This window comes from Lynx rufus, unplaced genomic scaffold, assembly GCF_022079265.1.
Source record: "Lynx rufus isolate CCGP_SWC_20201006 ecotype Redwood Valley unplaced genomic scaffold, mLynRuf1.p SCAF_22, whole genome shotgun sequence".
Lineage (NCBI taxonomy): Eukaryota > Metazoa > Chordata > Mammalia > Carnivora > Felidae > Lynx > Lynx rufus.
The window spans coordinates 5,892,114-5,917,336 of NW_025814837.1; the positions used below are offsets into that span (position 1 = coordinate 5,892,114).

General features: G+C 43.3%; 1 protein-coding gene across 3 annotated transcripts in view; it reads right to left on the bottom strand.

The window, feature by feature from the left end:
- The window catches only part of FHOD3 (formin homology 2 domain containing 3), a 475,398-nt gene that overhangs the window by 150,963 nt on the left and 299,212 nt on the right, over positions 1–25,223 (bottom strand). For all 3 annotated transcript variants that reach the window (XM_047087059.1, XM_047087061.1, XM_047087060.1), the window contains exons 8-9: positions 20,324–20,418; positions 13,660–13,803 (exon numbers count right to left, since the gene is read on the bottom strand). In XM_047087059.1, coding sequence (XP_046943015.1) covers positions 13,660–13,803; positions 20,324–20,418 — 239 coding nt within the window. The remainder of the gene's footprint in view (positions 1–13,659; positions 13,804–20,323; positions 20,419–25,223) is intronic.

The window sequence follows — 25,223 nt, forward strand, 5'->3', positions numbered from 1 at the left end:
GGAAAGTCTGTTTCCTAGGGGTCTCCTCTCCAATACAATTGCAAGAACTAAGAATGAAGTTATACATTGGGTTAATCACATTTACCATCTCAACATTAACACTTTATACTGCATTCTCTGGGCAAGTTTGAGAATGATTGTACACCTGATGAAGGACAGTCTTTTTAAATATTTCTAGCCAATCGTTTTTTCTTCGGTTTTAGACGTAAAAATTCTAGACCATTTGAACTTATTCTGACCCGAAGTATTGATTCTGCTTCTTATTAAGCACACATTTGGAATGATAAGATTAGGGGCTAAAGTAGAGTTCAGATATTTCTAATTCCTTGTCTAACCTCAGAGATCCAGGGATCAAATAGTGTTCCTTCCCGAGAGGCACACTCTGTGTGCACAAAGTGAAATCCACTTTAACTGCCTTTTGTCAGAGAAGATGGAGACAATCAAAACATTTAAATGGAAAGAAAAATCTGGAAAAATTATCAAAGCAACCCCATAAGATAAATTTTAATGGGGGCTTTCTAAAGTTCAGATCCTCAGCAAAACACTCATCTCTTAAACAAAAAAAAACGAGAGGGGTGCGCAGAAGGGGTAAATGGGGCACCGGATCCAAGTAGATTCAATGACAACCTCGCGCTTCACAGTGAGCAACAAGGGAACTTGAAATTTGGGGCTGGTGTTCACTCATGATGTTGTTTTTATAACAAGAATTATAGAATCACCGGTATCTCCCGAAGACAGGAAGAAAGGCTTTACTTTCACACGCAGGGCTAGAGCGGCAGTGCCCAGGTCCTTAGATTCTAGGGACCACAACAAATTAGAGTCAAGAACATGCAGAATTAGCAAAGATCTGGAGAGAACAGCACTTACCACCACTCTTACTCTGAATCTGTGGTGTCAGATCTGAGTAACTACATGTGCAAGGAGTGTCCCCACCAAACACGAGATGAGATCAATAATGTCCCAAAGAATCTCTAGTCTCTCCCTAATAATGCAGTGTTTCACTTGCTGGGCCCCTCAGCAAGTGCTATTTCTTTTCTTTTTTTTTTTTTATGTTTATTTATTAAACATTAAAGAGAGAGCGCAAGCAAGCACGGGCAGGAGTGGGGGGAGGGGTAGACAGAGAGGGGCACAGAGGTTCCCAAGCAGGCTCTGTGCTGACAACAGAGAGGCCAATGTGAGGCTCGAACTCACTAACCGTGAGATCATGACATGAGCCCCAGTCGGACACTTCACTGAGCCACCCAAATGCCCTGTAATTCTTTTAATTAAATGTAGAACACTACTCATAAAGTAAAACCCACATGAGGAGCAGTTTCCAAATCCAGTACTGGCTTGCTTACATAGTCTACCCTACTTTACTAGGAAAGCAATTAGAAGCAACTTAGGTTGGCATCTGTGACAACTTCCATCAGTCGTCTCAACGACTGTGAATGATCTGAATACTCTTTAAGTTTTTATTAGGGACATTTTCAAACATACGCACAGTGTGAAAGAGAGTACAAAGACTGTGATGTGTTTATCACCCATGACCGTTCAACAAGTATCAACCCTGTCCAACCTTGTGTTACTTACGCCCCACTCCCTGCCCCAACCCCAGACTTTGAGGTAAAGCCCAGATCACATCATTTCATCTGTAAACATTTTAGTATATATCCCTAAAAGATAAGGATTTTTAAAACCCATAACCACCATATTACCGTTCCACTTAAAATAATTTTATTAACTTGTTTTATTTTTCATTTTTTTAAATTTATATCCAAATTAGTTAGCCTATAGTGCAACATTGATTTCAGGAGTAGATTCCTTCCACTTAAAATAATTTCTTAGTATCATCAAATATCCACTAACGTGAACACTCTTGATAGAGGTCAAAAGCTATTACATTTCTGGGGCACCTGGATGGCTCAGTTGCTTAAACATCTGACTTTGATTCCAGTCATGATCTCATGGTTCATGAGTTCAAGCCCTGCACCGGGCTCTATGCTGACAACTCAGAGCCTAAAGCCTGCTTTGGATTCTGTGTCTCCCTCTCTCTCTGCCCCTCCCCTGCTCATGCTGTCTCTCTCTCAAAAATAAACAAACACTAAGAAAAATTTTTAAAAACTACTTCTTTGAGTTTATATTATATTACTACTCACATCATGACAGGCAACCATTGTTACATAATAGACACAATCTTGTTCCATATTGCTATCTCACACCTTCTTTGTAATCCTACACATATACATCCATACCTATACATCCTGGTTCAGCTTTTAGGTGAAGTGATACCAATGCCAGTAGCATTTCAAGAAGGAACTACGCTAATGACAGCTCGTAGAATATTGTCACGGTGCTGGGCTCCCAGAGAACCACACCTCCCTGTCTCCTCACTCTGGTGTAGCCCCCTCCTACACTGAGTCCATTTTCTATGGGACTTGCTTTGGTCAATGGGGTATCAGCCAACATGATACAAACAAGGCCTGAGAAGTGTTTGCACATGGGGACTTGCCCTTCTGAAATGCTGCTACCATGTAAAGAAGTGCAGGCTAGCCTGCTGAAGACACACAGCCTAGCCAAGAGCCAGCACCAAATGCCGAAGCAAGTGAACGAGGCCATCTTAGACCATCTCTCTGCCCCTTCCCTGCTCACATGTGCACATGCGCTCTCTCTCAATGAGTCAATAGCCAGACTCACAGATATATAATACAAGTTCTCAAACAAAGGAGCTTCTGTCTTCTTGGAACTTGGTATTTGGGAGCGTTCTACTTCCCCAAGAGTGGAAGCTCTCCAAAAGGGATCAAAAATCTGTCCTCTTGGGTTTTTATGGTGGCTTAATGGTGGAGTCATGATTGACTAAGTCACTGGCCACTGGCTGATTCAGCCTGCCCCCATCCAGAAGTGCTTTCCAAAAGTCAGCTCACCAACATAACAAAAGATACCTTTATCACCCTCAACACTTAGGCAATTTCCAGGGTTTTGGGAGCTGTGAGCCAGAAACGAGAATAATGACCAAATACATATTTCTTATAGTAAATCACAATATCACACTCTCATCCCCAAAGCCTTCAGCCTTAATATACTTTTCCATTACTAGGACCGCATTTTCAGAGTCAAAAGTTAGAACATATAATCTGACAAAAGATTTTATATCTTGATTTGTGAATTTATATATTTGAAAACTCATATAAAGCTATAAAAATTACAATGAATTTAATTAAGCAGGGATTAAATCACCTTTCTGAAATGGAATTAAATTACATGGAATTGGGCCTGTCCCCAGAAAGTCCAGGACATGTGGTCACCAGACATCCTCCACTGTTAAGAAGAATTCTAGAAGCCCAACCAAGTTCTCTCAATTACTTGAAAACATTCATAGCTTTTGTGAAGAAAAGACTAGCTCTGCTTATAGGTCTCTTTGCTGCTCCTGAATATAATGAACTTGGTTGTCCTGTAACAGTAAATATTGTTCAAAACATTAACTTTCAGAAAGGAATAAAAACCCTGTGACTCTGCCTGCTATCTCAAGCACTGAGTTGTCACCTTGAGTTATTACTCAGGGCATCTTTCCTTTAAGGTAGCTGCACTCTGATTAAATCATGTCTTTCCTTCAACCCAGCATCTGGCAAATACAGTCATAAAACAAGTGATATTTAAGAGAGACCTTCATTCAAGCCCTTACTGAACTTCTACTCTGAGCAGGCATACCGATAAACCCTGGGGCCAAAGAGGGAAATGAGACATGACTCAGAGTAGCAACTCAGAGGCAGACTGACAGGCAAGTATGTCCTGAGGACTGCTCAGTCCGAGGTATAGTCATAGCGAGTTCCCTTTCGTAAGTTGTGAACAAAGAGGAAGGGACAAGGGTAGGAACTCTTTTGATCTTGCCATGAAGGCCTGGTGGACAAGGGGACGGCTAAGGTGACTCCTATAGGAGTAGGAATTTGCCAACTATGAGAACAGGAAGGAAGAACACTCCAGGCAAAGAAAAGAGAATAAAGGAAAGCCCATCCATCCCACCCCACAGCACTGGTGCAAAGACCTGTCTTTCATGTTCAAGAGCCAGAAGAAGTTGAGTATGGCTGAAACTTCAGAGACATCATAGGAGCGGCCGGAGACAAGGCCACAGGGGCATAAAGGCCACACACTATGTAGTAGACCCCTGTATCGACTCAAGCTGTGTGGGCTTCATCCTGTCGGCCACAGAAAAGGTTTTTCATTTATTCATTCACTCATTTGCTTGCTCACATTTGTTCTCGTAAACAGAGAAATGGCCTAATAGTCAGATCTGACTTTCAGAAGGATCCTTTTTTTCAGTTGCTGGGAGTTAGGAAGGGAGAGAAAGTAGAGAAACCCCCAGGGGAGGCAGCCCCTGCAGGATGCCAGCCTCTCTTGGCTCAGCTCATGTTGCTCTCCCAGCCCCTACCCCTCCAGTCACACCAACGTCTTTTCAACCCTTCACACCTGCCAAGCCAGAGCTCCTCCACTGCTTTGCCCTCCATCACTGTCTTTAGGCCATCTTCTCAGAAGGGTCTTCCCTACTCTTGCCTCACTTTCTCACCTCTACCTCATCCTGTCTCTCTTCATAGACATGTTTGGAGGCTCATATTCTCTGCTTGTTCATGTAATTGGTTACTGTCTGCATCCCATCAGAGTGTGCGCTCCCTGAGGGCAATGACCTTGTCTGTCTAGTTCACTGCTATATCCTGGGGCCTAGAATAAGTGCCCGGAACATAGCAGCGCTCAATAAAGTTGTGCTAAATAAACAAATTCACAGAGGAACAAATGAATGAGAAGATATTACAATAACCCAGGTAAGAAACAATGGGGCCAGAGCTGTGAAATAAACAAAGTGAGGTTTTCAGAAATCAGATTTCTAAATGGGGGGCAGAGGAAAAGAAAAAGGAGTCCAAGATAGCTCCAGGGTTGTAACATGGGAGACCCCACTGCTTGTCGAGGTGGAGAAATGAAATGCTTACATGTCATGTGCAGCTCCCAAGTAGCCATGCCCAACACAGAACTTCCCTGGCAGCGTCCGTATCCCTCGGCACCACTGAGCTGCTGGGGGCAATCAGATACTTGCTTGTCTTTACCATAGATTTAAAGTTCCTTGGGCAGGGACTTCTCTCTGTATTTTTAGCCCCAGCAAAGTATGTGACATATAATAGGCTTCCATGAATGAATGTAACACAAGAAGAGAAGCAGGCAGAGGGGCAGGGAGCCAGGGGCCTTGGAAAAAGCTCAAGGTCAAATATCAGCCACAAAAGCTCAAAAGCTGTGGAACTCATTAGGTAAATAAGAACAGGCCACATAGACTGAGAGTGGAGGCCTGATAAGGGAAGCCCAACACTGAAAAGAAGGTCAGAGAAGAAAGATTCAGGGGAGGACACTGAGGAGGAATGATTAGAGAGATATTCTGGAGCCGTCGGTACACACAGCCACCAGAAATACAGAAACAACACATAGGAGTAGTCTCATGAACATTAGCATCATCCTTTCAAAATGCTAGCCAAACAGTGATATCCAAACTGATAAAGACGGCATACAGAAAAAGAGAGGAAGAGAAGAGATAGAGGGAAGGTGAGGGGAAGCCAATCTTGTGCTTAAGAATACTTGTGTATAGGGGCGCCTGGGTGGCGCAGTCGGTTAAGCGTCCGACTTCAGCCAGGTCACGATCTCGCGGTCCGTGAGTTCGAGCCCCGCGTCGGGCTCTGGGCTGATGGCTCAGAGCCTGGAGCCTGTTTCCGATGCTGTGTCTCCCTCTCTCTCTGCCCCTCCCCCGTTCATGCTCTGTATCTCTCTGTCCCAAAAATAAATAAACGTTGAAAAAAAAAATTAAAAAAAAAAAAAAAAGAATACTTGTGTATACATGCGAAATAAGTTAGTAACAATTTCCACAGCGCATTTTAAAAAAGGATACATCATGACCAAGTGGGTTATAGACCAGGAGCACAAGGATGGTTTACAAAAGTAAAGAAATGAATTAAATAACCAACTCAAAAAAACTAGAAAAATATACCAACAAAGTAAACTGGAAGAAAGTTAACGAAGAAAGTTATAAAGATAAAAAAGAGGACGTAACACTTCCAAACTCATTTTACAAGGCCAGGATTATCCTGTTACCAACACCACATAAAGACACCCCCCCCAACCCCCCCCCCCACACACACATTACAGGCTAATATCCCCAATGAACATTGTTGTAAAAATCCTCAATAAGATATTAGCAAACCAAATTCAGTAATGCATTAAAAGGATCATATACCATCATCAAGTGGGATTTATTCCAGGGACTCAAGGATAGTTCAACATCCATAAATCAATCAACATGATATACCATATTAACAAAGGATAAAAATCATATCACCATCTCAATAGGTGCAGTAAAACATCTGACAAAATTCAACATCCATTTATGATGAAAACTTTCAAAAAAAAAGTGAGTATAGAAGGAAATACTTCAAAAAGAAAAAAACAGAAGGAAATACCTCAATATAATAAAGGCCATATAAGAAAACCCCATCATACTCAATAGTGAGAAGCTGAAAGCTTTTCCTCTAAGATCAGAAAGAGATAAGGATGCCCACTCTCATCACTTTTAATCAATATAGTATTGAAAGTCCTAGCCACAGCAATTAGGCAAGTAAAAGAAACAAAAGGCATCCAAATTGGGAAGGAAGAATTCATTCACAGATGACGTGATACTATATAAAGGACTACAGATGCTATTAAAAAAAATGATCAGAATAAGTGAATTCAGTAAAGTTGCAGGTTGCAAAATTAGCATACAGAAATCAGTTGTGTTTCTATATACTAATAATGAGCTCCCAGAAAGAAAAACTAGAAAACAATGCCATTTACCATTGCATTAACAAACACCTAGGATTAAATTTAACCAATGAGGTGAAAGACCTATGTTCTAAAAACTATAAAACACTGATGAAAGAAATTGAAGATGACACAAATAAATGGAAAGATATACCAGGCTGATGGAGTGGAAGAACACTGTTAAAATGTCCACAGTACCCAAAGTGAGCTATAGATTCAATGCAGTCTCCATCAAAATACCAATGGCATTTTCACAGACTTAGAAAAAAAGAATCCTAAAATTTGCATAGAACCAAAGAAGAGCCCAAATAGCCAAAGCAATCTTGAGAAAGACAAACAAAGCTAGAGGTATCATGCTTCCTGATTTCAAACTATACTACAAAGCTACAGTAACAACAACAGCATGGTACAGGCACAAAAACAGATACATAGATCAACAGAATAGAATAGACATAAACCCATGCTTATGCAGTCAATAAGTCACTGACAAAGCAGGTAAGAACATACAATGGACAAAAGATAGTCTCCTCAATAAATGGTGATGGGAAAACGGGACAGCTACATGCAAAAGAATGAAACTGTACCACTATCTTAGACCATATACAAAAAGAAACTCAAAATGAAGTAAAGACTTGAATGTAAGACCAGAAACCACAAAGTTCCTAGAAGAAAACAGGCAATAAGCTCTTTGACATCAACCCCAGCAATATTTTTTTGGACCAGTCTCCTCAGGCAAGGTTAACAAAAGCAAAAATAAACGAGTGGGACCACATCCAACTAAAAATCTTTTGTAGAGAAAAGGGAGCCATCAACAAAACAAAAAAGGCAACCTACCGACTGGGAGAAGATCCTTGCAAATCATACATCCAATAAGGGGTTAATATCCAAAATACATAAAGAACCTCCACAGCTTCTCAAACAACCCAATTAAAAAGTGAGCAGAGAACTTAAACAGACATTCTCCCAAAGAAAACATCCAGATAGCCAACACACACATGAAAAATCCTCAACATCGCAAATCATCAGGGAAACACAAATCAAAACCACAGTGAGATATCCCCTTACGCTCATCAGGATTGGCTGTTATCAAGAAGGCAAGAAATAACACGTGTTAGTGAGGATGTGGGAAAAGGGGAAACTTTGTGCACTGTTGGAGGGAACATAAATTGGTGCAGTCTGGAAAACAGTACAGAGATTCCTCAAAAATTGAAAAAAAGAACTATCATACGATCAGCAATCCACTTCTGGGTATTTCTCCAAAGAAAATGAAACCACCAATTCAAAGAGATAAATGCACCCCTATGTTGACTGTCAGTTTTCTTTATAGCCAAGATATGGAAGCAACCTGAGTGGCCACTGATAGATGAGTGGATAAAGAAGATGTGGTACACATATACAATGGAATATTACTCAGCCATAAAACAGAATACAACTTTGTCATTTGCAGCAACATGGATGGACAAAGAGGGTATAATGCTAAGTGAAATGAGACAGAGAAAGACAGATACCCTACTATTTCACTTATATGTGGAATGTGAAAAACAAAACAAACCCAAAAAACAGACTCATAGATACCAGAAACCAGCTGTTGGTTACCAGATTAGGGAGGAGGTCCAAAGTCAGGGGAAATAGAAGAAGGGGAATAAGAGGCACACACTTCCAGTTATAAAATAAGTAAGTCATGGGGATGTAATGTACAGCCTAGGGAATACAGTCAATAATACTGTAATAACTTTGTATGTTACAGGTAACTAGACTTACTGTGGCTATTTCCTAACATACGAAACTAATGAATCACTATGATGTACACCTGAAACTAATAGGATGTTGGATGCCAACTATACCTCAATTTTAAAAACAAACATTGAGTTACAAACAGAAAAGTAGTGCATGGGGTGCCTGGGTGGCTCAGTTGGTTGAGCGTACGACTTCAGCTCAGGTCATGATCTCACAGTTCATGAGCTCGAGCCCCGTGTGGCCTCTGTGCTGACAGCTCAGAGCCTGGAGCCTGCTTCGGGTTCTGTATCTCCCTCTCTCTGGCCCTCCCCTTCTCAAAAAATTTAAAGAAAGAAAAGCAGTGCAAATCATACATAAATCAAAATTATTTGAAAAAAAGCCCAACAAAATAGACAATCTACTAGTTAATCTATAATTACAAACAAAAATTATTCAATAACAAAGGGAAATACCTATTGGAACAGAGGAAGTTAAAATCACTCATAAGAGATTTATCTATCTCTTTGCTAGTCCATTTAAAATTCCAGAAGAAATGAATAATTTCCTCATAAAATATAATTTAGCAAAATTGATCCCACTAAATATAAGGAGTTTAAGTAGACCAATCACCATAGAAAAAAAGTTACCAAAGACTTTTTTCTTCCCCCCAACAATGCATGCGTGCACATGCGCATGCACATATTCCCCTCCTCTTCCTCGCACAGGCCCACACATTGGATAGAATTTCCCGAATTTCCCAAATTTCCCAAGGGAATTCTATCAAATCATCAAAGACCAGAGACAAGGGCAGAGAGAAAGAATACAAACTTCTAAATATTTTTATAAATCAAGAATAAAAGTGATACTTAAACATAAAAAGGATCACATACCCACAGGAAAAGAAAAGTACAAGAATACTCGAGGTCGCATGGTTTGTCGTGGCAACAAAAGTTCAAACCAACCAACATCCGTTGAGAGAACAGCAAATAAGTAAACTGTCCTACAGTCACCAGCAGTGAAAATGAATACACAAGAAATCCACACAACAACATGGGTAGGTTTCAAAAACAATAAGCCGATGAGAAATTGTAGAAGGATACAAATGATAGGTTTCCCTTTATAAAAAATTTGGGAACAGTATGCTGTTTAGGGATACAGACTGGGAGAAAGGAATTAAAACAGCTGGACTAAGACCTCCTCACTCCTTCTATAAAGCAAGGAGTCTGGGGAAAGAAAGAAGGCAAGTGACTCCTTCTAATCTTTTGTAAGTATGCTAATAACCAGACTACCTAATAAACAGCCTAATACTATTTGCTAAAATGAGAGCTCTTGTTTCTGGAATTGCTCTTACCAGGATGGGACTGGTTAAGGATCACCTGACTAAGGACTACCTATGGTGCAGAATGTATGGGCTCACGAGCCATGATTCTCTACGCTATACAGTAGAGAGGTTTCATAACCGAATACTACTCACTGGGCAGCGGGGGTGGGGAGGGGACCTGTGATCCTCACTTGGAGACCTCACCTATTTTCTGGGTCAGAGAGCATATGTCTGATGCATGAGGAAAAGACCTAGGAGTCCAGGGATGACCCAGACCCCTCCCTGTTTCCTCTGCACCTCTGTAGTCTGTACTCTTGAAATTATTAGCATAGCTAGATTAGTACAGCTAGATATCTGTCAGCTCTGATTTAATAATCTGACCCTTTGAGTTAGTTCAATCATTTATCACAGGATAAGAGCTTTTCAGGTAAAAGTATAAAGAAAACAAAAGAATAGTGCTGGGGTTGGTGGGGTGACACGAGGGAGGGCTACAAAGGATACTTCCAAGTTACTGGTAATGTTTTAGTTCTTAAATACATGAGTGTATCAGTCAGGATTCTCCAGAGAATAAACAGGATATGCACGGAGACTGACTATAAAGAATTGCCTTGCATGATTGTGGAGGCTGAGAAGACCCAAGATTGGCAGTCCAAAGGCCTGAGAAACAACGGTGTTAGTTTCAGATGGAGTTCAAAGGTAGTGGTCACCTATGTCCCAGATCCTGAGCATCAGGCGGAGAGAATTTGTTCAACAGATAGGCTGAGGTCTGCCCACACTGGCAAGGGCAATCTTCTTTACTTCATCTACCAACTCAAGTGTTAATCTCATCCAGAACCCCCCTCACAGACACACACAGAATAATATTGGACCAAATATCTGAACACCTTGTGGCCCAGTCAAGTTGACACAGAAAATTAACCATCACAAGGGGTGCTTGTTTCATTGTTCTTTGAATAACAGGTATATGCTACGTTCGTGAACGATATGAACTTGACGCTAAAAGTAGCAAGCAAATGCAATTTGACAAAAGGAAGACGGTGAATACAGAACAATTTCTGAAAAGGTTGGTATGAAAGAGAAGAGGGAGACGGGGAGGTAGCTTGACAGGTCAGAAGTGGAACAACATTATACGGGGTGTAACCCATATAATGGGGAAAATGTATGAAAACTTCTATTTGACAAATAGATTATATAAAGAATATTCAGAATATATAAAGAACTCCTACAACCCATGAGTAACAAAACCACCCAATTTAAAAACATCCAAAGGATGGGGGCAGCAGGGTGGCTCAGTTGGTTAAGTGACTCTTGATTTTGGCTCAGCTCATGACCTCAGGGTCATGACATCGAGCCCCAGGTTGGGCTGCAAGATGGGCAGGGAGCCTGCTTAAGATTCTGTCTCTCTCCCTCTGCCCCTCCCCTGCTCTCATGAGCCCTCTCTCTCTCTTTCTCTAAATAAACAAACAAAACAAGACAAACTTTAAAAATGAGCAAAAGATCTGAATAGACATTTCTCCACAGAAAATATAAAAATGGCCAGTAGGCACATGGAAAGATGCTCAACGTCATTAATCATTGGGGAAATGCAAATCACGACCAAAATGTGTACCACTTCACACTCCACTGAAATGGCTATAATTTTTTTTAAAAAAGACAATAACGAGCATGGAGGAGGATGAAGAGAATCGGGAAGCCTCATTACACTGTCGGTAGGAAAGTAAAATGGTGCGGCCTCTGTGGAAAATAGTCCGGCAGCTCCTCAAACAGCTAAACGTCAAGTTACCATATGACCGGCAATTTTCCCTAGACATACACCTGAGACAATTGAAAGTATATGTCCACACAGAAAGTTGTACACGCACGTTCACAGCAGCATTATTTGTATTAGCCAAACTGATGGAAATAACCCCAATGTCCATCAAGTGATGAACAGGGAAATAAAATATGGTGTTATCCAAGCAACGGAATATTAGCACAAAAAGGAACAAAGTACAGATACATAGTAAAATATGGATAAACCCTGAAAATATGTCAAGTGAAAGCTAGTCACAAAAGTCACATGTTGTACAGTCCCATTTGTAGGAAAAGTCTAGAAAAGGCAAATCCATACAGAGAGTAGATTAGTGGTTTGGGGGCAGGGAATAACGGAAAGCGTCTGCTAACAGGTATGGGGTTTCTTTTTGGGTTGATGAGTGCATTCTGGAATATGATAGAGGTGATGGTATGCAACCTTGTGAACATGCTAAAAACCCCTGGACTTTAAAGTTTTAAGTGGTTACTTCTGTGGTATGTGAATATCAAGGGGAAAACAGGGAAATGTCACAGATGGAACGTCCTCAGCTATAGCCTCATTCACACATTATGGCTAAGCACGTGCCTAAAGCAACAAGCTTTCCTGTTCAGTCACACACCCAAACGGAATCAGATCTCTGGATTCTGCCCCCTTCCGGCCATGGAAGGAAACAGTGAGGATCAACAGTGAGGAATGCAATTTGCTACTCACAAAGTGTGCTCTAACCTTCAATTAGAGGCCAGACAATAGTTACATCAGACAAGTAACTTTAATAAAGGGGCATGGGACCTAAAACTAACCCACAGCAAACAATATGAACTCAAGTCAACAAAGCCATAAAGCCATGATGTATAACCCAAATCAAGGCCACCTTCATAGAAGTGGGATGGGTGCGACTGTAGAGGGCTCCGGGCTCACACTCTGCGGGGCTCCGTGGTTTAATGCTCTTTTACCAACTTGAAATTCTTACTAATTCTATCTGTAAACTTGTGTTTTAGAAGTGATGTCCAATGGAACAATGGAGCAGGTGCACAAGTCGGGGAAGTAGATGCAATACGTATGTCTGCCATTCCCTGCACCCATGAGCCTAGAGTGACGGTAGGTGCACAATATGTGAGAATTCAGGGAGCCTCCAACAGAGTACAAGGTAAGTGTGTTACCTTGTAACTAAGCAGAGGTACTGAGAGCCTTGGAGGCCCCCCGTGCAAACCAGAACTGGCTTTGAATGCAGACAGATGGTAACCCAAGGGTCCTACGAAATCCTTTCTCACCCAGGTTATTCTGCAGTACAAGCCAACCACTTACACTGAAATGACATAGAAAAAAATGGAAAGATATGGTGGCCCATGGTTCCTTTTCCTTTCAGCCCTTCTGTACTCACCAGTAACGTGAAGATGGAGTGCTGATAGAAGGAACGTACACCAAGAAGTGAAATAAAAATAGCTCAGTTCGTCTTATATAGCGTTTACACTGTTCCAGCAGAAACAAAATGCATAGGCATGTAGGAAGGAGCTACAAAATGGAAATTGTATGATTCTGCATGGAAGTTAAACGCTCTTATATTTGCATTTTAAACTGGCATTCGTTGTACAATATAAAGAACAGTAAAATCTATGCTAAAACTTAAAAAATTCAATTTTTACGTCCTTACAGTGGCATTAAATAGCAAATAGACCATAAAACCCCATAACGAGGCAAGAGAGATTGCAGAAGAAAGGGAAAAGCTGGGAAGTATCTTTAACTGTAAGCCAGTGACCATGCATCTCCTCCATCAGGGGTTCTCACATTTGAGGAAGGCCAGAGACACCGGGAGGCCTCCACAACGTGGATCGCCAGACCTCCTCTTGGACTCTCTGATTCGGGGGGCCTGGGGTGGGGCCCCAGAACCTGCATTTTGTGAATCTCCCAGGTGGTGTGGACGCTGCTATACCACACTCATAACCACCGGTCTAGAATATGTTTATCTCAGCCTCTGGCGTGTGTCCAAGCTAGGCAATGCCATACAAAAGGAGTGTGCTGTTACCTCATACATGTTCAATTGCTCTACCAAGTCCAGGTCGGTCCCTTTCTTGTTCAAGTGCCGCTGGGACACGGCTGCAATGCCCAGCTCCTCCAGGCAGTCCACCACATCGTAGAAGCTGTCTTGGTCTGGCAATCCTGACAGCGTCTGGATGAAGAAAGAACAGGACACAAACATGTCTTAGGGGGCTGTCTCAAGGCTTTCAAAGCATTTTTTTTTTTTTGCAGGGGAGCCAGTAAGCCAGGATTATAACTCTATGGGACAAAGCAAGACAGATGACAAGATCATTTGAGAAAAAAAACTCTTAGGGTGGTAGCAGAATGCACTCCAAGAGCCCACTCCCTGGTATACAGGTACTGTCTAATCCCCTTCCCTTGAGCGTAAGAAGGACACTTCCAGAGTTAAATTACATTATATTGCAAAAGTGAACAGATTTTCCAGGTATCATTCAGGTCCCAAGTCAGCTGACTTTGAGTGAAAGGGAAGATTAACCTGGGTGGGTGGGCCCGACCTAATCAGGTGGGCCTTTTTAAAAGCAGGTTTAGGCATTTCCGGAGCTCAGAGACGAGTAGAGAGATTATCCTGCTGGCCACGAAGAAGGCAGCGAGCCACCATGAGTTCTCCAGCTGCAAGGAAATGAGCTCTGCCAACAACCACAAAAGCTTGGAAGAGGATCCCGAACCTCAGACCAGACTCCAGTCCTGGTCGACACCTTGACTACAGCTTTGTGAGATTCTGAGCAGAGGACCCAGCTAGGCGGTGCCTGGAACCGGTCCCATGGAAATTGTGAGCTGATAAGTCTGTGTTGTTTTAAGCTGCTAAATTTGTGGTAATTTGTTACCTAACATGCTCAGTGATTAGAAACTCCTGTCACGGTCAATCTACCAACAGCTGGAGTTATAGCAATTTAATGATTCCTTTTTCTTTCAATTTGGTAGACCTTCCCCTTGGTCTATGAAATTTAAGCAAACATGAGAAATTTCAAAGCAGCAACCAAGAGACAAAAAGATAGCCCACGACAGAGGGCGAGGTGGGGGGAAGCTGACTTCTCTTTGAATTCTGTGTCTCTTAAAAGAAAGATGATCTCAGAGCAGGCTTCTGCTCAGAACTGGAGGGACCTTGAGGTTATTTACTGCAAGTCCTTATCTTAGGAATAGGGAGATGAGAGCTGGGGAGGAAAGGGATTTGCCTGAGGGAACAAGAAGTTCCTGCCGACCTGGGACAAAAGCCTAGCCTCTCCTCACACACTCATGCTTCTACACAAATAATTCTGGCCTGGAATCTCCAACACAGGTTTTTACTCCCTATTTCACTGCCTTTGCATTTCCAAGAACCCTACAGATAGATTTCTAACTTATTCTGAACTCTTGGAAAAGAAAAGACCAACACTGTCTTAAGACCAACGTCTCCAACACTTCTATTTGGAGGCTATTAACATTGGAAAGAATGTCTCCATTCGTAACACAAATAATGGCTTGCTCCTTTCTATGCTGACCAAAGAGGACACAACTCGGTGCTGTTGAGATCAGAAATGAAGGAAAAATAACCGGGATGCAAGAGCTTAATTAACCAGGGGCCCCAGGAAGGACCCAGAACAAGAGGCTGTGAACCAGTCAGACTCCATAACAAACAGGTGCTCCCAGGCGAGCGGCCAAGTGTGAAGGCACCCGCCAGCGCCTGCAGGTGCCAGGTGAGGTGGGGCCTCTGCCTTAGCAGGCAACCACAATCCTGAGCTGTCCCTGGCTCCTGAGGCTAATTGAAAAACTACGCAGCCGTTCAAAGAATCCTATCATCAGAACAATCCATCTTTTGGTTTTAGTGAAAACCCTTGAACTTGTTAAAAGATGAGGAAGTGGAAATGGGGCCCAAGGCCAAGGACAGGGCTGGTGATCAGAGATGCCCTGACTGCAGACGGCCAGAATTGCAATTTGAGGAACCCAGGTGAGGTGATATTTAGTGTTTGATTGACAACTTCCTACTCAACAGTGTGGGGGCCACGAGGCAGACAGAAGCCTCCTCACCTCTCAGTTCCCTTCCCTTTTTTCCCTGAAAGTCAACTCAAGTTCTTACAGAACTTAGCCCAGGGAGTTAAATTCCTGAACCTAATTCCTGTGGCCTTAGCAAGTCCAACCATGATGCCAGCCGGGGCGGGGGGGGGGGGGTAGGAGTACTATTAAATAAACAATTAGGTCCATAGAACTGAACAGATTCAGGGAGACTTGCTCAAAATAGGTCAGAAAGTGAGGGTATTAAGAGGTCATTTGTCACTTCCACTGTGACATTTTGGGCTGGAGCCAAGCCCACATACCAACCCCTTCCATGTGTGGCTGCAGGGGTAGGTGGCCTTTTGCCACAAACAAATATGGCTTCTTTTCTCCACTTGCAGAGGAAGAGGACATTCACCTATTTTCAGCTGATTCTCTAATATCTCCACAAACTGTTCCACGGCCCCATCCCTCCCTGGCCTGTCCTCTCCCAGTTCCACCCGGACACCTCGCCTCTGAGTTACCTCCTCCTGGAAAACGTGGCAGCCATTTCAGAAAGTCTGTGAGGCAAATGTCTCTTGATGCCTTTACTTTCAGATGACACTCCTGACTCCCCTTCCTGTTTTCTTTCAGACCCTGTCTTGCCAGGGCTTGTGACACATAAATCTTCACAGGCATCTCTCAGAAGGAGAAAGTTCTGTCCTAAAGGGCATTTTATTTTTCTCTCCTGGGTTCTCACTGGTCGCATCAAATCTTTCTTACAGAATAAAACCAGTGTGGCAAATGCCTGCACACAGATTTTTTTTAGTGTTTATTTTTGAGAGAGAGAGAGAGAGCATGCAAGCGAGTGAGCAGGGGGGAGAGAGAGAGAGAGAGGGAGACACAGAATCTGAAAGAGGCTCCAGGCTCTGAGCTGTCAGCACAGAGCCCAACACAGGGCTCGAACTCATGAACTGCGAGATCATGACCTGAGCTGAAGTCGGATGCTTAACCGACTGAGCCACCCAGGCACCCTGTGCACACAGATTTTCATCGCAACATTACTTGTGAAATCCAAAAGCTGTAAAAACCCAAATCTCCTTCAATGGGAGAATAAGTGTGGTGTATCTGTATCACAGAATACTACACAGCAGCAGAAAGGAGCAACCATTGGGTGGCGCAGTCGGTTAAGCGTCCGACTTCAGCCAGGTCACGATCTCGCGGTCCGTGAGTTCGAGCCCCGCGTCAGGCTCTGGGCTGATGGCTCAGAGCCTGGAGCCTGTTTCCAATTCTGTGTCTCCCTCTCTCTCTGCTCCTCCCCCGTTCATGCTCTGTCTCTCTCTGTCCCAAAAATAAATAAACGTTGAAAAAAAAATTAAAAAAAAAAAAAAAAAAGAAAGGAGCAACCATTAGTACACCCAATAACGGATAAATCTGAGAGAAGGCAGCCTCAAAGGGTTACATCCTCTCTGAGGCTATTTGACGTTTTGGAAAGGACAAAACTATAGGGATAGTGAATGGTTGTCAGGGGTTGGAAGAGGGAATCAAGATATCACTAGAAAAGGATAACCTGAGAGAGATTTGGGGGGAGATGGAAATGTTCTACATTCTAACTGTGAAGGTTATGCATCACGATACAAGTGGTAAAACCCACACAGCTAAATTCTTTAAAAGTTTACGGTACAATAAAAGGAATGTAAAAATAAAGGCAAATACTCAGCATGAATCCCAGCCCTTCCCTGAAAGCTGCAAGCCAGCCCCACAGTAACACCTCTTGTCCCTCATCTACCTCTTCCTGTTCTAACAAGGTGGGCAATATCTGAGCCCCTCAAAGTGGGGGATTCCCACTGCGGGGACTTCAGCTGGATGTAGAGAGGGCATTATAGAACTTCCGCTTGCAGGATGAGAAGGGGTTACTTTCCGATACTCGTTCAAATCTGATAACATGGGGTCAGGGGTATGGACAAGATTGGTGGGGGGGGGGGGATTAGCCTGGATCTTGGAAATCCCCCACTAACGTCTCTGTTTAACAAAGAGAGCAAGCGTCAGTCTCAGAACCATACGCAGGCTAAACTTTAGTGCCCCTGTTTTGTCATAAAAATGTTCATGTTTTGAATTCCACGTTATTAGTCCATCTTTTATTTGCTTAAAAGAAAACTTAGAAAAGCAATATAGTAATTTCCCAGATTTCAGAGCCTGAATTTTTTCCAGACCCATATTAACATTTCAATTTGTTTTTTTTGTTTGTTTGGGATCTCAGAAGATTTTGCTCACTGGGGCAATAAACATGACTAAAATTCAGCAAAAGAAAACAAACCCAGTGTGGATTCTAGTGGCTTATTGACCTTGAGGAAAGGATGACATTTGGAGCAATTGTCCATAGGACGTTCCTCGACCTCCCCTGAGCCAGAACGAACACGAGAAGAGACAGAACTTCCAGAAGAGAAAGAGTAAGCGAGGAATTCCTGGACGTTAAATGCCATCTGATGCCAAAAAAAGTGTGACGGGCGCTGGGTCCTCGCCAGCGCCCGGCAGCAGAATGGCCACACCCGCCCCCGCTGTTAGGACCATCGAACCACCCGAGCATGGCCTCCGCCAAGAGGATGGGTAGCATTACAATGGAAACACCAGCCAAGAATGAAAATTCCATTTTTGCTGAAGTCCACATTTTCCAAAACCAATGTCACTGACTGAAAAGGACAGGAAATAGATGACCCTGATCTTAAAAATAAATGAACAGAAAATTGCTTTAAAATTGCATGGTAAGGTATACTCGCCAATTCTTTGAAAACATAAACAAAATTCTTAGGATTATCCTACAGAAAAGGATGCCCATTCCCCACCACGACCATACTAGAATTTCCCGGGTCCTTGTTAACAAAATGACATTTCATTAAAAAGCAATCCCTGCCAATGTGACCTGGGAGGAAATGTCTGTTTTACTGTATATTTATTTTCATCTTAATAGATTTAATGTCCTTCATTTTTCAACTGGGTTCTTGATAAATCGGTAATAGTATAATTTTCTGCCCTATTTTTTGCAAACCATTTCCCAATGTGCTGCTTGCCCTTAGCTTTTATTTGTGGTTTTCATTTTATAAATAACACCTTTTATAACTTAATACAGTGAAATATTTAAAAGCCCTTCTCTTTGGAATATTTTTGACACGTTTGATTATTAAAATAATCTTCATCTACCAGAAACAAATTAATCTTCCCCTCTCCTTCTTTTTCTACTGTTTCATGTGTTACATTCAACTCTTTAATCTGTCTGGAATTCATTTCGGTATTGGTCAAAGCATGTATGTTCATTTCCATTTAGCACACCCCCTCCCCAGTCATGAATGAAGCTAACCCATCCCCAGTGATTTCAACCCTAAGGTTAGTTGCTCTGTGAAGTGAGGTCTGTTTCATCTGGCCGCCGAGGAAAGGGCCAGGACCACATTGTTTTAATCTTCAGAGTTTGCATGACATTTTAATAACTAGAAGAAATTACTTCTCATAATGCTTTCTACTATATGTTCCCAGCATCAGGGGAAATGTTTCTCTAGTTATATTTCATGAAGAGATTCTCAGTCTTCTCTGAAGAACCATCCATCACTATAGCTGGTACTATAGGCCTGCACCCAGCAGCTTGAGGAGTGAAGGCAGGCCCACGGGGTGGTTGGTGAGATTCCTGGGGTCTAGGGCACAGCAATCTGCAGGAGACACCCCTCCAACACACACACCACCTCAGTTATAAGGAGGAAGGGACACCAGTCCCGAGGGTCGGCTGGCTCAGGGCAGCGTGGGGTCAGCACCACCTCTAGGGATGGATGCTGAATACTGATATTACCCTGCCAGGTGGTGACCAGGAGGGATGGGTTGGGAGGGAGGAGAGCATAAGGGTGATGTCACTTTCATAAAAGGAGAATGAGACCCACTCCCAGCAGTCAGAATTCAATACACAGTGGAACAAGAGTGCCTTCATTTCTCCTGGATTGTACACTATTTTCATAGGGTACCACTTGCTCATTTATGCTCTTACAGAAAAATGTTTTCAAGGGGACATCTTGATAGGAAAAGCAGTCAGAAAATTCTCACTGCCATCTCTCTGGTTTTGTTAGAAAAGACCATGCACGCACATCGTATGTGGGCAGAAAGGGTTTTTCTCTCGCAAAGAAGAACACCGTAGCCATGGTTCCAGCCACCATGATGGGGGTGGTCTTTGCTCAGGGGGCAGATTTTAGATTTTCACATCGTATTAGTTCCCTGGGGCTACTATAACAACATACCACAAACTAGGAGCTTAAAACAGCAGAAATTTGTTCTCACAGTTTGAGACTGGAAGTCTGTTATCAAAGTGTCAGTAGAGCCATGCTCTCTCTGAAGGCTCTAGAGGATGATCCTTCCTTGCATCATCCTTGGCATTCCTTAGCTAAGAGATGTATTCTCCACTCTCGGACTGTTTACACATGGCTGTCTTCCTCATATGCATGTGCATACATCATCTCCCCTCTATGTGTATACCTCTCTTTTCCTCTTCTAGGGACATCAGTCATATGGGATTAGGGTCCACCCTAACGACCTCATCTTACCTTGATTGCATCTTTGCAAAGACTCTCTTTCCAAATAAGGTCACATTCATAGGTATTCACAGGGATTAAGACTTCAACATATCTTTTAAGGGGACATAATTCAACCCTTAACAATCATCAACCAACCTTGTTCACTAAAGTCATGGCATAAACCAGCAGCTCTGTGTCGACCCCATCTTTTTCCTCCAGGATTTCCATGATATTTGACCAGGGTGTGACTCCTAGGAACAAAGCAATAATCATTAGAAACAGCGAGTCAATGTTCCTTATCCAACTCATACCATAGTTCATCCGAAGACTCATCACCCATGATGACAATGTCTTTCATTCACCAAATTTCAAAGGGTAGCACTATCCTCAGGGTGGACTTGAACATGCTTCTCATTTGGCAATAACAGACCACATCGTTCTCGTCCACTTGAAAATGTACACTCTTTAATGTCAGGATGGCTATCAATTTGCTTCAAAGCTCCCTTTATGTTAAATATGTAATTTGAAAAAAATCCATTCACGTGCTGCTTTTTAAGCCAATGAATTTCACTCTCTGAGCATGGAAACTCTCAATAAATCCTCTCGGAATGTCCCTCAGCATGTTATGCTCTGACCTTCCGCAAGGGAAAGGGACGTGGGAGAACCTTATATTGACTCCAACAGTGGACTCCAAAAAGTAACAGTGAAACGTCCGTCTGGCAAACATTTTAAGAACAGAAGTATATGACCTGTGTTCAGTCAAGGCACAAATACTTTTTAAGCATCAACAGGGTACAAAGAACAGGGTCTACTGGAGCCTGCCTTCAAGAGCTTTATAATCTAGTGGAACACTTAGGCATAAACTCAAGAACACACCTCAACAGAAACTAAAAGTATTTAAGAGGCAAAACCATTTAGCTAAGCCTGTCACTCAGCAAGGGTTGTCTCTTGCGGTGCAGATGGTCAAGGAGAGCCCGAGGCAAGAAGTGGCACTTCACTGGGGCTCTGCAGGTGAAGGCTCAGGGGTGGTTAGTCCCTGGCTCCAGGAGAGGGCAGGAAAACCCATCACATTCAGGACTGATAAGCCAAGGCCAACGTCACAAGGTGAACACCAAAACGGGACACAATTTCCTACGTCTGAGATAAACATTTGAAGTGAAATACTGCCTTACCCTTGGCACGGTGGTAGGGAACATGAAGCCTTTCCTGCTTTCTCTCAACAAATCTCAAAGGGAGATTGCTTATTTTTGCTGATAAAAGTAAATTCTGATATAATGGAAAGGCAATGGCTTCCAAATGCTAGTTCTTGGATGGGTAACGTCAGAGCTGATTTCCTGGCCTTGCAAACAAAGCTCCCCAAGGTCAGCAACGTTATCTATCTCACCTCTTTGCTGTCAGCACAGTGCCTGGCCCATAATAGGAGCTCAATAAAATGTCTGAAGAGTAAATGAGGATCTCTGAGAGGGCATGAACTGGGTTAAGCTGGAGCAGTTTTAAAACAACAGGAGGGCAAATGCATACAGTACGAGAAGGAAGGAGGTAGGAGAATTTTTAAAAAAAGAACAGGCACCTACTATACGATGTTAAAAATGCAGATACAGCTTAATATGGAGGTCTGCTGGCTCTCCTAGCTCGGGAACAGAGCTCTCCTAGCTCTTTTGCCAAAATTGCCCAGTTGGTCAGTACTAGGGAAGCTTCCCTAACCTTTCCCAATTCCAAACACAAGACCACGATCTTTTGCCCATTAACTTCTAAAATACCTCCTTGCTGATTTTTACTATCCAACTATTCTGAAGTCCTCACCTGCCCAGCAAAATAACTGTTTCTGCCCTCATAACAGTCAATCAGTGTGGTCAGTAGGTCTTGGGTCCCACTGTCCAGATACTGTTCGAGCACTCCAAATGCTTCTGCTGTGTTTAGGACAAGTGCAACTTGTATTATTCACACTCGGCACCCAACCTCAGCATAAAACACAGGTTCTAGTGGGTTGTCCACCTATGGTTAAAAGGAAGACCAGCAGTGAAACTAAGCATTTCCAATGGCACTAGGGGGCCCAGAGCAGGCTTCCTGGTTGCATACCTTGGAGCCAAAGAGGCCAAACAGGGCCTGGGGAAGGAAAGGCCAAGAAGCAGAGGCAGGCTTAGAGGGACGAGGGGAGTAGGCAGACCATAAAGACATACCCATGTGCACACCTTTCAGTCCTTTATAATGAAACATTCAAACACTGGCTTAACTTAATGGAAAATGGGCTCTTCAGCTGTGACATCTGATTACCTTTTAACGATTTCAAGTCCGGAAAGTTGCATATATTCCTACACTGTTGAGATGAGGGTTAACTCTCCTGTGATTTTTTGGGGACCAGAAAATAGGTAAGATGTAAAAGAAAGAAGGTAAAGGGGAGGAAACATTTTGGTGTAACAAAACAGCCTTGGCAGGGCTCAAGGTGGCCCATGTGAAGCACCAGCAGCTTCTGCTTCCCCAGGAGCCGCACCTGCTGGAACTAAATGGTACGGGTCAACCCCTCTCCCCACCGACCTCTGCTTGCACCATACAGAGTGTGTGTGTGCTTGTGTGGGTAGGGGGCTGTCCTGTATTCGAATCATCAACTGTATGATCTTATCCCTTCACAGGACAGAGAAAGAAACTGAGCCCCAAAGTAGTGGAATGAACAGAGTCTCAAGAAATGCATCTAAATAGGAGCATTCGTATCAACCTTGGAGAATTCCTGAGATAGAGCACTTAGTCCTTTTGCCTGAGCACTAACGAAGCATATTAGAAGACAGTAATTTCCCTAATCATTGCCTTCTCTCTCCAGCTCCACCCCCAGACACTGGCTCTGTGAGTAGAGGCTCCACGAGAGCCCGTTTTTCCTCCGATGTTTCAAGTACATCATTGGCACTTAAATATTTATCGAATAAATGGATTTTATATGAAAAATACTTAGCACAGTATCTGTTACGTAATGTCAGTAGCTGTACCCGTCATGGTGGTGGGGGGTGGTGGTGACACTCACGCTTACGCACAGGCCTTCTACATGGACTCCCAGGCAGGTCCCCTTTTCCCGCCAAACCACAGGGCTACTCTCTCAACCCAGAAGAAGCCAGCCCACAACGGATGACTCAATACTTTCTTCCCCTTACTCTCCTCCTAGGTCTCTAGGGTAGCTGCTCCCCGACCAAAAAAGAGATTTAGCACAATGCCTCATAGAGTTGGTCTACCACTCAGTCAGAAGGTCCTTGCAGCATGTTCCACATCTTTCTACGTGCCTGACAAACACATGTAACACAGATACTTCTGCTGTAAATAACCACAAAAATGAGCTGGAGTTTTCTCTACCATGCTTTGGGAGTTCGTCACAGATCAGTGTATCCTGGGGCAGACGTCAGAGACAGGATGGCTTGAAACGATGGCTGGATTTTTTTCCCTGTTAATCACGTGTGATACACACATTTAGGAGTTATGCCATATCTCATTACACGAGATTCAAATGAAAATAGAGCTTCTACAAGAGCAGTGCTGACCCAATTTAGGGGGACTCAAGACTTGTAAGTGAAATTTCAAACTAAGTTACCCGGTCTGGTCACTTGCCCCACCCTCGGAGAGGGGAACCCATCTAGTTAGAGGGAAGGGCACCTTCCTGGGGAGGTGGGGGGCGGGGGCAGAGCTCTCTCCATCAGTTTCCTGCCGACCCCAGAGGGACAATCTTGATGAAAGGGAGTCTCTGATGATGGCAAAATGACAAAGACAGGCTCCTGCACACACTCACTCTCTCTTCCTGCCACACCCTGTCCACTAGGAAGCGAAAGTGACCTGACAATTCAAGAAAAGAGAGGACCCAGCAGTTTGAGCAGATGGGCATTCCTGCGCCATGCCCCAGACAGTAGCACCAGCCCACCTTTCGTTCCAGCCCCCGGACAAATGTGCCAATTGCCTGGCTCAAATGGGGCATTTTTAATATTCCTTAACTCATCAATATTAGTCCCTGTGATGGGCTATGACCCCTCAGCTCTTTTCCCTGCCCCACATCCGGCCTACTCCTGGCCAAAGGGCAAATCATCCCCACTCACAGGACGAGCCCTACTGGTTAACCTACGTGCATCAGGCATGATATTCACAAAGCAGCCAGAGGAATTTTTTCTGGACTTCATCTGCTGTAGGTGGTAGTAACTGCTGAGGACTCATAGCTTATGTGCTGGTTTTCTTTGCTGATTATTTAAATCTGACAGTTTTCATCATCCAAAAGAATTCCTTTCCAAGAACAAAAACCAAAATGCCAGCCTACACTTCAGCACGCCCATTCTCCACCCTACCCCACAGAGGAATAGCTCTGAAGCCACTCTGAGGAGTACAATTTATGGCTTATTTATAAACCCGTGCACAAACGGACATGCTCGGTTGGCGCTCAGTCACCTCTGGCATCTCCGTCCAGCCCTTCACCCAGCTGAGAGGGAAAGAGAAGGCTGCTTCGAATCCTATGAGGTGGAAACACACCTGGAAGTCACGGTTCTCTCTGCAGAGCGCCCTGACATATTTATAGGTTTCATTCCATCACAGGGCTCAGGAACAATTTTACTAGCAGTAAAATAGGATGATGTTATATGTATGCATTATAAAATCATGGCCAAGACCACACATGTCCACAGAGAAACATGCTATTGAACCACGTGATATGCTATGTCTGAGTTTTTCCATTAGTGTTGCTTTTTTTTTCCCCAGCTGCTAGCGCTCAGTAGCAGACAGATGGCAGTAGCTGCCAAGAAGTTAACAAATTTTATAGGCAGACCATCAAGTTGAGAAAACAATCCATTAGCTGCCCCCCCCCTTTTTTTTTTTAATTGGGAAAAGATGGCCATCATTTTGTCTTGGGGAAGACACTGAAGAGAACAGAGAGCCTCGGGCTGGGCTGGTAGATGGGGTCTTAAATGTGGGTACCAAGCCCTGGGTGATCTCAAGATCATTCCTCTATCCACCACCCCCTCCCCCCGCCAGCCTTCATGCAAAGTTAAGTCCGAGAAAGGAAACTCTAAGATCTCAACTAAATGAAGCCAAAGGAGGA